We start from the raw sequence: 16,497 nt of genomic DNA, 5'->3' as shown, positions 1-16,497 counted from the left end.
AGTTTGCCTGTTGCTCGGTTATAAATCCTTTTAATTTATCAGGTTATTAAACCCACAGAACTCCATCAATCAAGGATCAAACTATCCAAGAGAATAAAGAAAAATAACATCAAACACAACTTAGGACATTACCTTTGTTCAGAATGTTTTTGTCAAAGTTAAAATGGGTTTAATGACTGCATTGTGGGAAACGTAGTTTTGCTCAAAGCACACTTTTGACCTCTTTATTTTTAGACGCTGACCTTTTATGCTATCGCGGGCCACATTTGGCCCCCGGGCCTTGAGTTTGACACATGTTTTAAATGATTATTTAACAGGAAGAGAAAAGGTAGTTTTGCCTTTTAATCCCTTTGCATTCTAACTGTAGAACTACGTAAAGCATTTGTCTGACTGACCCGTAGATAGATGGTGGTGTCGTAGCAGGAGCGTTCTCCGTTGGAAATGCTGAGGGTCTTCAGCAGACTGGGCTGCTGGCTGTCCAGGAACAGAGTTCTCCTGACGGACTCCTGGTTCTGCTTCACGCTGTCCAACTGAACCTCCACCGCAAAGCCTTGACAACACACCCACAACAAAAGGCAAGAAAACAGCACATGCATCAACATCTACGCTGAAGCATTCGATGCCCGACCGCATGCAAACACACACTTACAGCCATAAATATTATCATGGTAATAATTACGGTCCTTATGTGTTATTTTTCTCCTTGTTCTCTGTGAACACAAAGGGGGCATTGCTGCAAAAACACATACAATGCACGCCATATTCTTCAAATACACACACACACACACACACACACACACACACACACACACACGTTTCTAAACTGCTGTTACTACAGTTACTGTGTATTTACACGATTGCTCTTTTATCTTGATCTCAACTACCAAATTGACCGCAGTGAGGTCCAGCATACTTGTGGCTACACAAAGAAAGCAATGTAATAGGGACCATGTGTGTGTGTGTGTGTGTGTGTGTGTGTGTGTGTGTGTGTGTGTGTGTGTGTGTGTGTGTGTGTGTGTGTGTGTGTCTCACCTAGATGAGAGGGGAGGTGCTTCCCATTCGCCAGCAGGCAGAACCCGACACTGACACTGGATGTTGAACAGACACAACAACATATTTAACAACCATGAAATATTCAGGTCGTCCCCCCCCCACACCCACACCCTGGCCCAGGGTGCATTGCATCGTTTGATGTTTTGGAGTTGTCTTCGTTAAAGTTCAGTGTTCAAAAAGAATAGAAATGGATCAAATGTGTAAAATTTCCAAACAATAGAAGATGTTTGTAACTTGTAACTGTGGTAATGCAAAAAAAAACAACAACTCCAAACTGTAACCATGGAAACATAAAGCAGAAAATGTATTATTTATGTACATGAACGATATTACTGATCTGTGATCTCAGTCTTATGTCCATGTGAGGACGCGCTCGGTCACGATGGAGTTTGTTCAGCCTCGCAGCCACAAGGACGCAGCAGCATGAAATACCCTTTAAATTGTATTAAGGCTGCTACTGCCAGACTTCACTTAACATCTGTAGCTGGAATGGCACATGCCTCCACCTTCATTCAATCAAACTCGTAGCCCTGCAACCATAATCTATAGGGGATACTAGCATTCACAAAAAACCAATAGCATCTGGTGGATTTTATACAATTTTATACGTAGGAATCGAGATTAATATGAGTTTATTACATCCTCCATGGAGCATATTTGATTTTTTTTAAAAAAGCCCAAAACACCTATAAATATTAAAAAATTCTACTTTTTTTCTGGATTTGCACCAAATTCAATGGGGACCCATTTAAAACACCAGGATCATCCTCCAACCAACCGCAGGTGAAAATATACCTTTGTCGGTTTTAAATCAACAGTATCACTGGTAAGTTAAGGAAAAACAGGTCGACTTTTATTGTGAAGGAGCCATGGGAAATACGATTTGTTTCCTAAATAATCCATCAAAACACATTTTCGACTCAAATGTTACATAAAGACCTCCTCGCTTTACTGTTGTGTTGATGAGTCGAAAACTGTTTGCCTCATTTACATCATGAATCCACAAAAAGACAAATTAACAAGAACTTAAATTTTGAGGATTACAATTTAAAGAATAAAATCTGTGTATGACAGGTCACATGATGGAGGTTAAACTCAAACCGTCTAGGGAGAGTTCTCAGTGACTCAGTTCCAGTTAGTTACAGTCATTTTCGAAACCTTTCAGCTTTAACAACACTCATTCATTCTTCTCATCACTACTCCACCTTCCTCCCAGTTCCTCCTCTCTGCTCCAGTCATCTACTTTTTGTTTCCACGGCAGCAGGAAACACCAACAAACACAAACAACAAGGCTCACTTGTATCAGCGCAAAGGGCAGAGGCTGGTTGGGTAAACGCCTCTCAGAGCAGTATAAAAATGTTCCACATCTGAGATTAACTTGCAGAAAAGAGCTTCACTAACATTCCCTGAATTTCCCCTTCCTTCCTTCAGGGGATCTGAGAACACTGACCATGCCGTTTGGAAAAACTTGGATATGAAACTGGCAAAATTGAAGTCATTTGATTTTCTCATGAGGTAAAGTTTGGAAAGCAGAAATAGAACTGAGATGTGCGTTACATAACCCAACAAAGCTTTCCATGTTCTGTTTAACTTAACATTTTGAGTTCACTCATTAAGCAGATATTTCCACTGCAGTGGATGTGAACTTTCTGAAGGAAAATCTCCATACCAGGAAACAGCAGTGCTTTCATTCCCTACGACCAGCTGACAAGTCCTCTCCTCCTGGTTGAACATAGTCGGCTGCACCGTGAGCGTCGCGCTGGCGTGCACGATTGGCCGAGCCCTGAATGAAGACATGGATTATTAAAGAACAAAGACTCAAAGAATCATGAATAGATTAGTTTTTGCTCTCTTTAACGCTTTCACATACCTGTATAGCACAGCTTTATCTACCCCAAAAGCCCCAACAATCAGATCTAGAAGAACAGAAAGCGGGTGAAATGAAGATACCAAAAGACTCATTGATAACAGGTGTCTGGACGACTTCCTGTGGTACCTGGGTAGCCGTTTCGATCCAGATCTTTGTTGCCTCGCATGGCGAAGCCAAAACTGGGTGGGTAAGAGCTGGAAGCCCATTGGCCGGAGAGAATCTGGGTGGGTGTGTCCATCAGTCCTCCTGCGTGGCCGTTATGAATGAAAACCAAGCCAGCCTGGTCGTCTCCTCCGTAAGGACAGCCGATGGCCACGTCTGTGAAAAAGACGCCGAGTGTTAACTGAGTTCTTGTTTAGCGGTGATTTGGATTGTCATGATTTACGTCGCTAAACATTGGTTGAATGGTATCTCAAAGATCAATCAATGTTTGAATACATTATCCTATAGAGCACACCCACCATTGAATCCATCCTGGTTGACATCGCCCAGCGGAGCCAGCGAGGACCCGAACCGGCCGAAGGGCTGTTTCCCCAGGAGCTGGGACTGGCTTTGCTCCAGCAGGAGGGGACCCCTCTGAAGGTAGACGTAGACCTTACCCAGCTCCTCCAGACGCCCATTGGAACCTCGGCACATGAACATCGGAGCTCCCACCACCAGGTCGTCCAAACTTGGGCGGTAAATAATGAAGAAGAGACATTTAGAAGACATATTTTTCCAACATATTAAAGAAACAGTCCAAATGGATGATGAATGGTAACCTTAGAAACAGAATAGTTAAAGGGTTACAGACGTGAAACTGGACAAAAGGAGAACTTTACACAGAGAGGAACTGAAACTTTTTATGACACATTTATAGACTGTATGAGTGTCTGAAGAAGACGTCCAAAAAATTCCGATCACATGGTTGTCTCTCTCATCCATCACTTTCACCCTCTCTAAGATTGCACATCTTCCATCCTCACTTTCCCATCCTCCGTCTCACCATCACTCACCCGTCGCTGTTGATGTCGGTGGAAGCCACTGCGTAGCCGAAGTACGACCCCATCTGGAAGGCATTATAAACAAGACCCAGTTAGCCTGTAATCACACCACGCTGGACAGATCCCTTTCATTTCTTTCCGTGTACTTTTATTTTTCTCTTTGTACCCTCCTCCACTCCCCCCCAGAAGCTTTCCAATTCAGTCTCTCAATCCCACAATCCCCCGGGGTATCCTCTACACCCTTTTTTCACGGAGCTCAGCGCTAGAGCTTCTGTAAACTCGAGGAGACGTGGGGAGGGGAGGGGGTCGTCGGATTGGGAAGTCAAAACATCTTTACGAGCCACTCCACGGAAATTCTCAAGGGATTTCATTTTTTTCCGGTTAATATTCATACCGTGAGTGATAAATTAGGGGTCGTGTTACATCGTTTAGGGTCCATCTCAAAGTGACTTTGGAATTATGGGTTATATACTGATGTTGTGTGTGCAGAACAACTCATCCAATAAATCCAACTGGTTCAGAGATCGAACTTCCTGTGATAACCTAAAGCATTACTACTCCACATACATGTACATCCATGCTCTTAGAAAGACGATTAAAAAGAAATGAAAGAATTAAAAGAGCATCTGCCATCATCAGCTGACGTGATTCTCAAGATTTCACATGTGATTATGTCCGAATGATGAACAGGTTCACCAACAGTGGCTGATCCACACAGAAAAACACTTCTGGAGCCGTTAATCTGTTGTGTTTCTGACCATCCGTGGCAAATTTAAATCCAATATTAACTCTGTTTTCTCTCTATTTTTGGACTCACATGGGAAGTATCTGGATCATTATCTGCTAGACGCCCCAGTCTCTGCTGTTTTGGGGGGGCTGAGCAGTTCATGAACTGTGGGTTTTTGGAGCTTTTTCCTGTGAGGACAGCTGCCTGCTGCTGCTGAAAATAATTCTGTGAGAATGAACCATAACAATAAAGTTGTGGGTAAAAATGTGCCGAAATTCCTCAAAGCTGAGACAGCTGCAGAACGGGGTCATTATTATCTAAGTTAATCACTACAAGTGTGCCCATACACACTATCACATTGTTCTCACACTGGCAGTTGATATTGTTATTACAGAAATAACCATTTATGACCCATTTAAGCTGTTTATTTGAAGGACTTCTGAGAGAAATTCAGAAATAAATCTACCAGGACTTTGTTAAATAAAGTTTGACTCATCTAAGTTGTTGTTTTTTTTCTGCCTGAGAGGGAAACTTTCAGAACAGTCCGACAGCAGCAACCAGCTTCGTTCCCGGACTCCAAGGGGAGTTTGTTTTTGGTCGTTTAGGAAATACTCAGTAATCCCCAGGATATCAGGGTGTTTCACACAGGGGAAAATAGCACTTCTGATTATTTGTCTCTTAAAATTCATACATTCAAAAACCAGCTTCAAAATGTTCATAAACACATAAATTTATTTGAAATGAACATACAAGTCAACACTCACATTACATCTACCCGAGGAGAGAGCAAAAATGAAGATATCCAGGCCTACACTCCAAAAAATGCAAATCTACAACCTCAAAAGTGACACGTCTCGTGATATTTTCTAATGAGTATCATGTCACAATATGGCTGCATCTAGATGAACAGACAAAATACTGTTCAATAGTCTGATAAACAACAAAATCTTAACGTTTAATCACCCAGTCAACAGGACTCGTCTGCTGTTTTTGCAGCTGACCTTCTATAAACAGTCCCAGCACCCACAGAGAGTTCACCTCACCTCAATTTCCCTATGACTTCACAGTTTACACGTCACCCTGATGCCTCCGAGTGGTCACTCATGACCTCACACACAGAAAACATACACACACACACACACACATACACACACACACACATACAGTGTGAACACATGCTTTTCCAGGAGTGTGTGGTCATCTTAAAATCTATGAAACAATTTCCAGAATTTCCTCAGAACGTCTGAGTTTTGCAGATTCTGGATGTGAGTCCATAAGCTGTGCGTACTGAAACCTTGACCTCTGACCTTGGTATAGACTATATTTACCCCACCCCAGTTTACACATGCCACTTGAAAAGTACCCACATATGAAAACAGGGGCTTCCAGCCAGATGTGTGCATACGAACCTGTTCCCCGGTCACGTTGAGTAAAGACTTCAGATCCCTTCCGTTTAATATGGACACCTACGTTGAGACAGGAAGAAGTCATTATTGATCATAGAGTTATGTTATATTTACTGTATATTACATTCAAACTTATTTCTTCTGACTGAATATGCTGGATATATGCTTTTATTGTTGTGGACTATATGTTTCAAAATAAAGGTCTATTAAGACGTGGAGATTCCTTACTAAACCATACAGCATGAGTCCTTTTGGAACTCCAGTGACGACATCTGCAACAGACGAATAATGAAATGTAAGGAGGCATCCTTTAAAAGCATATTTTTTGCTTCCTAAAAAGACTGAGTTATAGAGTTATTTCACAAAACAAATGTTTGGAGACTGTACAGTTAAATATTAGTCAAAGCCCCTCATGGGGGGGTCAACAAACCCTGTACTCTACCAGAGCAAATACATCCCTCACCTTCTTCATCATCCCCATTGAACTCACCACCAGCCACAGAATAACCTGCAGGAGAAATGAAGAGAAAAGAACACAAGGTTTAAGGAATGATGATGAAATTGTGATTATTGGCCAACAATCTTAAAACAATACCAATTGAGCATTGCACTCAAATCCCGGCACAGACAGCAGCTCCAACTCAACCAGCATAAACTCATTCCCCAATAACCGTTATAACAATTTACCTTTGGTGAACATGAATATCCATGTCAAAGTCTTCCATGTCAAAATTTAATTTAATTTAATTTAATCAAATTTAATTAAATTAAAGATCATGGCATTCTACTGTTGAGATTTATTGATTTGGACTGAACAGTCGTGATATACGCTTTAGAAAGAACCACCAATTGGAATTAACAGGTTCTGCTGCTTGCATTCTTTCATATAAAGATACCGTGGTAGTATTTCTGTCAGGTTACTACACATACAGATACATACTGTGGTACATATAGAGTGTTTTCTCACCCAGGTAACTGTCGTCATAGGTTCCCTGCACCTGTCCCGTCTGAATTTGCCCAGCGACCGACAGGAGAAAGTACGATGGGTAGTAGGCCTTAACAATCTCCTCCGTTGTCGCTGAGATCAGCTGACCTGGAGGAACAAAGCGATAAAAGTAAGAGGCAGGAGTTTGGTTACTGATGAAAAAGACAGATAGATTTAGTGTCTCAAGTCAAAAGACTAATATCCATTGGAACACGTCCTCCAAACAATCCAAGCACCTCTGCTTTCTTGCGAACTCACCTTGCCAATAAAAGCTGCCTGGTCCTCCAAGTACAACCCTCCCATCCTGTGACAGACAACAGTAGTCATAGCTGAGCTAACATTGACTATGTGACTACGTACAAATCCAGGAATAACTCAACAAATATTTCTGTTACCTTAGTAAAGTCTGCACTAAATCCCCCCTGACAATATCCCTGTCCAGCAGGTCCAGGTCTTTCTGCAACAAAACAACACAAAAAAGTTTCATGGAAACTGAAAAAATAAAACATTTTGTTCTGTTTGAGGCAGAATTTTCCAGCGTAATGTTTTTCATGTGTCAATTGTCCATTCACCCAAAAATGAACTCCAGAAAAACTGAAACAGCAGCTGTGCGATGAACCCATGGACATAGAGAATACTATTAGTGGATTCTCAAGGCTCCTCAAGGCTTGAGCTGTCATGGAGCAACTTTTACCTCTGGATTTTATTAAGATGTGAGTATAAATGCATCAAGTGCCCCAAACTAGCAGTAACTCACCTGTTCGACAGGGGGCGTACTCCACAAATGTCTTTAGGCTGTCTGTTGAGAGGTAGCAGGTTCCGGTGACATCGGCAAAAGCCATGTAATGTTCGGTCCTCCAGTAATACCTGGGCGCACAAGCCTGGATAAAAACACAGACAGACATTCCATTGGGTGACGATAACGTGGACTAGTTGCGTGTATTGATAAGGCATGATGTGAGTCAAGCACCCAAAACACTCCCCAACCAATCCTCACCAACTTCTTACCAGGATGCTGTCGCCGTGAGAACGCACTGTAGCTCCAAACCACTGATGGGACTTGAATTCAACCTGAGTCTTTACACGGTTTATGTAGAAATATCGATCACCTAAAGGTAAACATAAGGAGAGAAATATACTTAACAGCATATTTATAAAGAGTTGCACACAGGTTATGCAACACCTGTCATTAGCATTCAATCTTTGCCTGGTAAGGGCTTCATTTAAGAGTGTTCCCCACATGTTTTTGGCTCTTTTACTTGGATATTTTATGACCTTGTTCCTGGGGTCTGCAGTCCTAATCCATCCTCCATGCCTCAGTGCAATGGCAGACTTCAAACTGCTCAAAGGAACTTGGACGTTGCTGCTACTGTAACCCTAACGGCTGAATCTGTTTTAAGAAGAGACCGCAGCAAGGCTAGGAACAATAATGATCGTATGCTCATATGCACGCCAGACTTTTCACATTTGTAGCAGTAAACTGTTAAAATAACACAATATTTTCACTGAGATTGTCGGTTCGGCTCGCCCCAAATGTAGCCAGGTTATCTTTATGTATCGCGGAATTCTGGGTAATCAGGATCCAGGCTTGGCAAACCAAGTCATATTCAGATCCAGAGACAAAAAAAATTGTAATGATGGAATTTCCTGTAAGTTCACAATTTCTTCTACAAACAGGATTTTTTTTATTTTTTTTTGTCACGCCCACAGTGAAAGTATTCCTCCAACATTTTCACCACTCGGCAGTCCTTCAAACGTAATCTAATAGAACCCGATGCCTTAAAGGTTGTGACAGCATGGAATTGGTCCCTCTTTAAGGAATAAAAACATTAAATTACACTTAAAAGTGTCTGAATTACTCTGGGGTACTGATATATGTGCTGCTCGCAGCAGAGTGGCGGCATTTAAAATCTCCTGGCTGCTATTCAGTACGTCTGTTAATGGAGTCTGGGTTATGTCTTCAGACACACCATGAATCCTGAAGCCTGCAATGGGAAATGCAATGACTACCGCATATGAGTCGTGTATGTGTGTGTGTGTGTGTGTGTGTGGTTGCCGTGTTTTTTTCTCTATAATATATCCTGTTTCAGAAGCTGTCTGCTGAGACGCTTTGTAAATAGTCTGTAGGTGTGTATTTATGTACGTTGAGTTTCATAGCCGCAGCTCTCCGTCTCTGCAAATCGCCATTCGACATCAGCAATGTCGACGGGTACGATAAGCGAGTCCCTGTGATCCTCAAAACGGCGGTCTTTATCACTTCCTGTATTTCTGATTTAGGCGATTATTTTTCTGGCGGAGCCGCCAGCAGCCCGGGGTCCTCTGGGGTCTTTGCGCCCTTAATGACTGTGTCCTAATTAAAGAGCACAACGCTGGGCCTGAGTCCAGCAGGAAAACCAAAAGCCCTGTGAAAACACGGCCCACGTCCCAAAAAAAGGAGACCTTATCGTCCTCAGCCACCGTTAAATCGCTGGAGAGGCTGGTTTCAATCAAATCAGGGAGGTCGGTTAGATCCGGAGCTGTAAGATGGTAAGGGTCTGCACTTCATTGTTTGTTTTTCTGCAGGAAACAGAGTAAGGGGAAGGATATAGAACTGGACCAGCAATGGTTGGGACTGTGCCACAACCATTCACTTTCAAAGTCACCACATGGAGCTGCAGGATCGAGACCGGTGACGCTAAACCCAAGATGCTACCAGATTCAAACTGAGACTCGCCTTGATTGTCAAAGTTGATGACGCTGCAGTTATCTTGGCTCCAGGGACACAAGTACACGGCTCCTCCTTCGGTGACGTTGGGTTGGCTGGTGTTGGCTTTCGGAGCGCCGATCAAAATGTTGACACTAGACGGTGGAGAGGACAACAAAGTCTTACGTAACGACAGAGAGAAGTGCTTTGGTTATTCAGAGAACCACAACAGCAAAGCTGCAGGCTGTAAATCCAAAACCATGAGCTGAAAGATGCTAAAAACCCAGGCACCTTTGTAAGGCTCAGTTATTTCATTCATTCAGTTCATTCATTGAACATGAAACGCTTACAAAAGCTGCTTCCATTTTAGAAACTAATGCAACAGTTGGTTGAGGGATTGCATGTCCTTGTGAGCCTTTATAAGACTTGACGTGACATAAGAGCAATTACCGTAGCTCTTTTTAGCATAATGAATGACAATCTCTCATTGGAACCGCTTGTTTGGTGGTTTTTGCGACTGTACTATAAGAATCCACAAGGTAGCTAGGAAGGGCGGGGGGGGGGGTTCTAACCTAAGCTAAGCTAAGCTAAATGCTTCATTGGAAAAACTTTGAAGACATACATGGAGAGAGATTTAACGAAAAGAAGAAAGTCTTGCATGAAGACACAGGATGTCATTCTGGAATTAGTTTACAGCAGCGTGTGTCAACAAACCATTCAACATGTGTGTGTGCATGTGTGTGTGTCTGAGTGTGTGACAATACAGCTAGCTTTTAAGGTTTTTAGACAACCCTGCCAAAACGTTCTGGCACATCTTAAGACATTGGTGACTGATGACATTAGCAGAGATCAGACCGACCTCCAGCTTCCCCCACCATCCCCCAAAATGTCTGGAGAGCACATGAAGAATATTTACATGGCAGGATGGACTTTACTTCTGAAACCAATCACTCCACAGCCACCATGCAGGGTTTAAATGGCCTCCAACGTCAAAGTTACCTAGACTTTTAACACACTACAATCTCTACAAAAGCGCATGTGCAGCGTACACCTTTAAGCCAAAGCACTTAGGATGAAAAGTCAGGGGTTATAATGGAACCCGGGACAATACAATGTGTACGATCGGGACGATGGATGCTTCTGTCGAGACCTGAAATGAGGATTCCTGTCCTATAACTCACACGCTGCAGGAACATCTGCAAACAGGCAGATGGCTCAGAGGCACGGCGAGGTCAAGGACGCAACGTGCAATTTGCTCTAAAGGATTTACGAGGTAGTGAATGGATTCACCAAGAAGCATTATTCTGTGACAAGTCATACTTTTATAGTCTTACTCAGAATGTTGGCATGGAAGCTTGGTCAGAGGATCCGTTTTCTAATAACCCATGGAGTTAGCTCTACCAACTAGAACAAGGCTCAGCCTCACCCTCACCCAAGTTGGATTTGTGGACTTAAACTCCACGTGTGCTGAGGAAGTAGAAAACAAAGATAACTTGGTGAGAAACTGGAGCAATTCTCAACAAGTTTTTCCCTTCCAGCCAGTCTAGTAATTGTCAGAATGCATGACAACCGAGAGAAACATTCTTATCAACGGAGTGAAAAGATGTCCCTTCATTCAGGCAAGAGTCTCTTTCCTGCAGGGTTGTTTACCCAAAAAAACAAGAACCGCTGGATTCACATGTTCAAAAGTCATCCTGAGCAGACTGCATGCATGAATCTGGCCCAAAAACAAACGTGGTATTGTTCAGTGTAAATCGAATACAGGCAAAAAGAGGCTTTGTTTGTTCAAATTGATCAAAATCAGCATCTTAGTAATTACCAGAGATCTTGTCCTGGAATGGCCAGAAGCTCAGATATCCAAACAGAGAGAATCTGAACCCATTTCCTGGGAGGAATTCATTAAAGCACCTTTGCTTTTACTTTGTCGGCCTTCGTCGGGAGTTGATGATGTATAACTGGGATTTAAATGACAGAAAGATAGCAGGTAAGACCTGCTATCTTTCTGTCAGTACACACATATACACTTTCATACGATGCAAACACATCCCACAGAGGTTGTCAGCTCTTAAGCAAGAGCAGCTGCGATAAACGGGGCGAGTGGGAGTTTGGCCGGACGAACCGTAATGCAACAGACGCTGATGTGATCATGCAGATGTGAGATATTTCAACAGGCTTGTTAGTCAGTAAACTGCAGATGTACTGAAATATCTGGTCAACAAGATACAAATGTCATGAGGTGGTGAAAAGAGTCCTGATATTTTGAGAAAAAGATCTGTGGCTACATACTAATGCTTTCCAAGTGATAAATCTAGCAACGCCATTGTGCTAATGGCTACTTGGAGCTATGTCTAGCTTATTTTATGAGCTTATATGTTAACTGAAGTAAATTGCTGAATGTAAATTCTAAGGTATATTTAATTTAAGGAAATAAAGTGTCATGGCTGCTGAGTCTTCAGAATCTATTGTGACTGTTGAGCAAAAATCCACTGTTGCAGCAAATGGTCATTATTTGATGATGGTAAAACATAAAATTCACTGAAAATGTTCTACAATTGAAAAATTGTAAGTGATTTTTGGTTACACAACCATGTCTAATGTTTGCTAAAAATTAGCTAATAAAAGCCAATAAAAACTGACTTGAGGTTGTTGATTATGAATTCAATTTTTTCAAAAGTCTTTAAAGGTTTTCTGTAATTCTCAATCCAGAGAGAGATTTTAAAATTCAATATCAAATCCAAGAGAGCAGAACAAATTATGTAAACTGAAACAGAATGCACTCATTTAACTGTTTACCTCCAAAATTTTTCCAAACACTCATGTAGTAACAGCCTTTACACAATCATGTGTTATAAATTCACCACATGTCATAAAGGATTACCACATTCTCTTTCCTTTCCCAATATTTTTGGCTACAGACGGTAGCATTAATCAACAAAACTCCACTGTGGTCCAGCTGTTATCATTAACGATGGAGGATATGCTTAGATGTTGTTTTATCTTTAAACTTTTCACCCCTAAAATCTGTCGAGTAAAACAAGTCGTGGGCGATCGGACTCATTTAGATCATGATTCATCTTAATCTCATTTTCGTTGTGAAATCTAAGGAGATTGGCGTATTTGACATCATCTTCTGTTTCCAAAGTTTACCTGGGGACAAAGCATTCTAGTCAATGAGGTTCCATTGACTACCAGATGCCTGCTGTGTAAACATATCTGTTATGTTACTTCACCTGCATTCCTTCCCTTGGGATAAATGTTAAATGCTGCAGCGAGGAAACTCGTGCCAAAACACAAATAGTTTTAATGCAATGCTGTCTGTAAATGGTGCAAATGTGGAAACTGGTAGGCTACTTCTAGTCTTGAGCAATCAGTAATTATTTGTTCAGATTATCCACCGCAGAAAGCCATTTCATAAGACTTGAAAACATCCGGATTTTTAAAAAGAAAAATCATATCTTTAAGATATTAACTCACAGAGTGCCAAAGACGTCATATTTCGTCTTATAGAATCCAAACGTTGAGTGCCAAAGACGTCATATTTCGTCTTAGGCGTTTTTTATAGGGAACGTTAGATCAAAGCGTTTCGCACATTCTGTGTGATTTTCAGCCTTGTATTCCATTTATTCCGGTCGGGGGCAGTGTTTGACACCCCAGATCACCAGATAAAACGACGAAGAAGCGTCGGTGTTGGGGCAGTAGTGGAGAGCAAAATGGCGAAGCGCAAGGCGAAAGCATGTGGAGGAGGCAGGTTCAAGCAGCTCACACTGGCACAGAGCTTGTCTGGCAGTGTAGCTGCTGTGAAAATGAGCGACAGCGGTAAGGATCGGGGGGCAGGAGATGCACCCAAGGAGATTGAAGACCGGATCGGAGGCGAGGAAAGCGTGGCGGGTTGTAGCGGGGGCCCCCCGCAGTTCGGCGGCGTCCCACGTGGGAGCGCCGCTGCGGAGGGTTCTCCGCTGCGTCTGTCCGGCGACAGGTCTAACTCTGAACCGGACCCGGACTCGTCATCTGACTGGATTCCGTCGGAAAGCAGCAGGGAGTCCTCCCCAGACCTGGGGGAGCCCACGGAGGATCTGAGGAGCAAAGGTAACTATTTTGCTACTTTGTTACATGATGTAAAAAACACGCGTCGGCCCTCCATCTAGCATAAGTTGTTCCCCATCTATGAATGTATTACTCTTTTGTGTAAAATGGTACTTATTTCAGGCATGTGTGTGTATATATGTATAATATGTGTGTGTGTATGTTTTGTAGAATGGTACATATTTCAGGCATGCGTGTGTATATATGTATAATATGTGTGTGTGTGTGTGTGTGTGTGTGTATGTTTTGTAGAATGGTACATATTTCAGGCATGTGTGTATATAATATATATATATGTTGTGTAAAATGATATCCTACTTATTTCAAGCATGCATATATATATAGTGTAAAATTGTATATTTCTATATTTTACAGTCCCTAAAACGAGTAGAGGACGTGCACCTGCTAGAGGGAGAGGTGCGAGGAGACGCCAATCACTGGAGGTGGATGCAGGTGTTTGGAGTCATGATGGCTGGAAACCCACTAAGTTCCCATTCGTGGCAACCCCTGGTCCCCAGAATGCGGCTGCAGACCTGGATTCAGACCAGCCGGTTGACTTCATGCAGCTGTTTCTGACTGACGAGCTGCTGGGTCACATTGTGTCTCAGACCAACCTGTATGCACAGCAGTTTATACAGGCACATCCTGAAGCTCTGCCACACTCCAGAGAGAGGGTGTGGAAACCGGTGAACGTTCCAGAGCTCAAAAAGTACTTGGGTCTTACGTTCCTCACCGGCTACATAAAGAAGCCCAGCGTCAGCATGTACTGGAGTGAGGATCCAATGGAAGCCATTCCGTACTTCAACAACACCATGCCACGCAACAGGTTCCAGCTAATTGGGAAGTTTCTCCACTTCAATGACAATGCCTCACAGGATGCTGGAGATAAACTTTATAAAGTGCGTCCTGTCCTTGATTCAATTATTTCCAAATTCAAAGAGCTGTATCAGCCCAATGAAAACATTTGCATTGATGAGGGGATGTTGCAGTGGCGTGGACGCCTGAACTTCAGGGTTTACAACCCTCAGAAGCCAGTCAAATATGGCATAAAATCTTATATTTTGTGTGACTCGCGGACTGGCTATTGTTACAATATGTTGCCTTATGTTGGCCAGTCGAGCACACTCCCAGACATTGTGTTCTCCCTCCTTGACCGCCTGACCGAGCAGGGGTACACAATATTCATGGACAATTTTTATAATTCCGTAAAACTGTGTGAGCAGTTGTGTAAAAAAAAGACTAATGTTTGTGGAACCCTCAGGAAAAACCGTGGCGAACCACAGATCATCAGAGAGCCGTCAAAGACAGACTTGGGTGAGGAGGGGAAGGTGGTGCGACACAACGGCCGGGTACTGGTCTTGGCCTGGCAGGACAAGCGCCTGGTGAGAATGATAACAACCTGCCACAACGACAGGATGCAGAGGGTGGAGGTGTGGCAGAAGGGTCAGCGGGAAAAAGTGGCACAGCTCAAACCGGAGTGTGTGGTACAGTACAATTCCTGCATGAATGGGGTGGACAAACTAGACCAGAACATTGCGTACTACCCCTTCATCAGGAAAACTCAAAACTGGACAAAAAAGTTTGTCGCCTATTTGTTCCAGATTTGTGTGTACAATGCCTATGTGTTGTTCAGGTCCAGGAACCCAGGGATCAAGAAATCGCACCTTGATTTCATGAAGGACATTGCAAGGTCCTGGACTGAAAAGGGGTACGTGTCACATGAGGGGGGCGAGGAGATGGAGGTCGAAGACGTGCTGCAAACCAGGTCAGTCAGAAACCGAGACCCAGAAGGCAGACTCGATGGCCTGATGTCCAGGCACAAGCTGGAACGTTTGAGGGCCACCACAAAGAAGGCACATCCCTCAAGGAAATGTCGGGTGTGTGTTAGAAGGGGTGGGAGGAGTGAGACCAGGATGTGGTGCAAGGCCTGTCGTATTCCCCTGCATGCAGGAGAATGCTTCACTGTTTATCACACTCAAAAGAAATATGATTGATTACACCCACACATACTCACCTGTAAATGGTTCTGACAGTTGAGAGTGAAATGAATGTACTTTGTTATGTTTTGTCTAATTTTCAAAATTGTTATAAAATCATTTGTTCATCAAAAATGTTTTTTCTAATGTTGTTTGCATTGTTTCAATAAGTAAAAGTATTTTCAGAAGTTTGATGTTGGAGTTTTGCTTGAATTTGCTTCTCTGCAGTAAAACGTCATTATCTCCGTTTTCTGGTCAAAATCAGCTGTTTTTGCTGAAACCACCCTGTGTTCTACGGGCAATAACTAAACACACATAGATGCTAGAAACAAAATTTTTTTTTCTGATGAAAGAAGACAGTCTAAAGTTTCGGGTGATATGTGGAATGTTTATGTAGCCTAAAAAATGAATATTTGGTGGGCCTTCAAAATTCAGTGAAAATGCTCAAAATCTCTGGCACTGGGGAGCTGTCCGCGCTGAAAGTGTCTGGCAGTCAATGAGTTAAAAAAGATTTTAATCTATTTCTCAAGTTGCACAATGTTGGAAAAACAGAAAAAAAAGAGGCAGAAAATATTTCTTTAATCCTAAAGTGGAAAAAAAAATATTTCACCCAGATGTTTGGAAGAGAATTTTAGGATCTTTGGAACTTTTTCTTTCCAAAGATCTCCAAGAATGCAGCAAATTTTTTTTATTTTTTTTTACAAATCAGAATCACAGCCCTGCGACTCCTA

General features: G+C 42.5%; 2 protein-coding genes across 2 annotated transcripts in view; one reads left to right on the top strand and one right to left on the bottom strand.

Moving 5' to 3' along the window:
- LOC137595968 (integrin alpha-5-like) overlaps positions 1-16,497 on the bottom strand; it is a 31,305-nt gene that overhangs the window by 13,612 nt on the left and 1,196 nt on the right. Inside the window, exons 2-17 of the mRNA XM_068316354.1 lie at positions 9,738-9,862; positions 8,033-8,133; positions 7,782-7,905; positions 7,420-7,481; positions 7,283-7,328; positions 7,007-7,132; positions 6,503-6,547; positions 6,268-6,311; positions 6,043-6,099; positions 3,919-3,971; positions 3,385-3,593; positions 3,050-3,241; positions 2,924-2,969; positions 2,723-2,836; positions 1,033-1,088; positions 396-550 (exon numbers count right to left, since the gene is read on the bottom strand). Coding sequence (XP_068172455.1) covers positions 396-550; positions 1,033-1,088; positions 2,723-2,836; positions 2,924-2,969; positions 3,050-3,241; positions 3,385-3,593; positions 3,919-3,971; positions 6,043-6,099; positions 6,268-6,311; positions 6,503-6,547; positions 7,007-7,132; positions 7,283-7,328; positions 7,420-7,481; positions 7,782-7,905; positions 8,033-8,133; positions 9,738-9,862 — 1,555 coding nt within the window. The remainder of the gene's footprint in view (positions 1-395; positions 551-1,032; positions 1,089-2,722; positions 2,837-2,923; positions 2,970-3,049; positions 3,242-3,384; positions 3,594-3,918; positions 3,972-6,042; positions 6,100-6,267; positions 6,312-6,502; positions 6,548-7,006; positions 7,133-7,282; positions 7,329-7,419; positions 7,482-7,781; positions 7,906-8,032; positions 8,134-9,737; positions 9,863-16,497) is intronic.
- LOC137595969 (piggyBac transposable element-derived protein 4-like) lies at positions 13,179-15,957 on the top strand. Its single transcript, XM_068316355.1, has 2 exons — positions 13,179-13,793; positions 14,166-15,957. The coding sequence occupies exons 1-2, from the start codon at positions 13,418-13,420 to the stop codon at positions 15,782-15,784; spliced, it is 1,995 nt and encodes a 664-aa protein (XP_068172456.1). The 5' UTR covers positions 13,179-13,417; the 3' UTR covers positions 15,785-15,957.

The sequence above is a fragment of the Antennarius striatus genome, chromosome 5 (genome assembly GCF_040054535.1).
Source record: "Antennarius striatus isolate MH-2024 chromosome 5, ASM4005453v1, whole genome shotgun sequence".
Taxonomy (NCBI): Eukaryota; Metazoa; Chordata; class Actinopteri; order Lophiiformes; family Antennariidae; genus Antennarius; species Antennarius striatus.
This window is presented reverse-complemented; position numbering and strand designations above follow the sequence as displayed.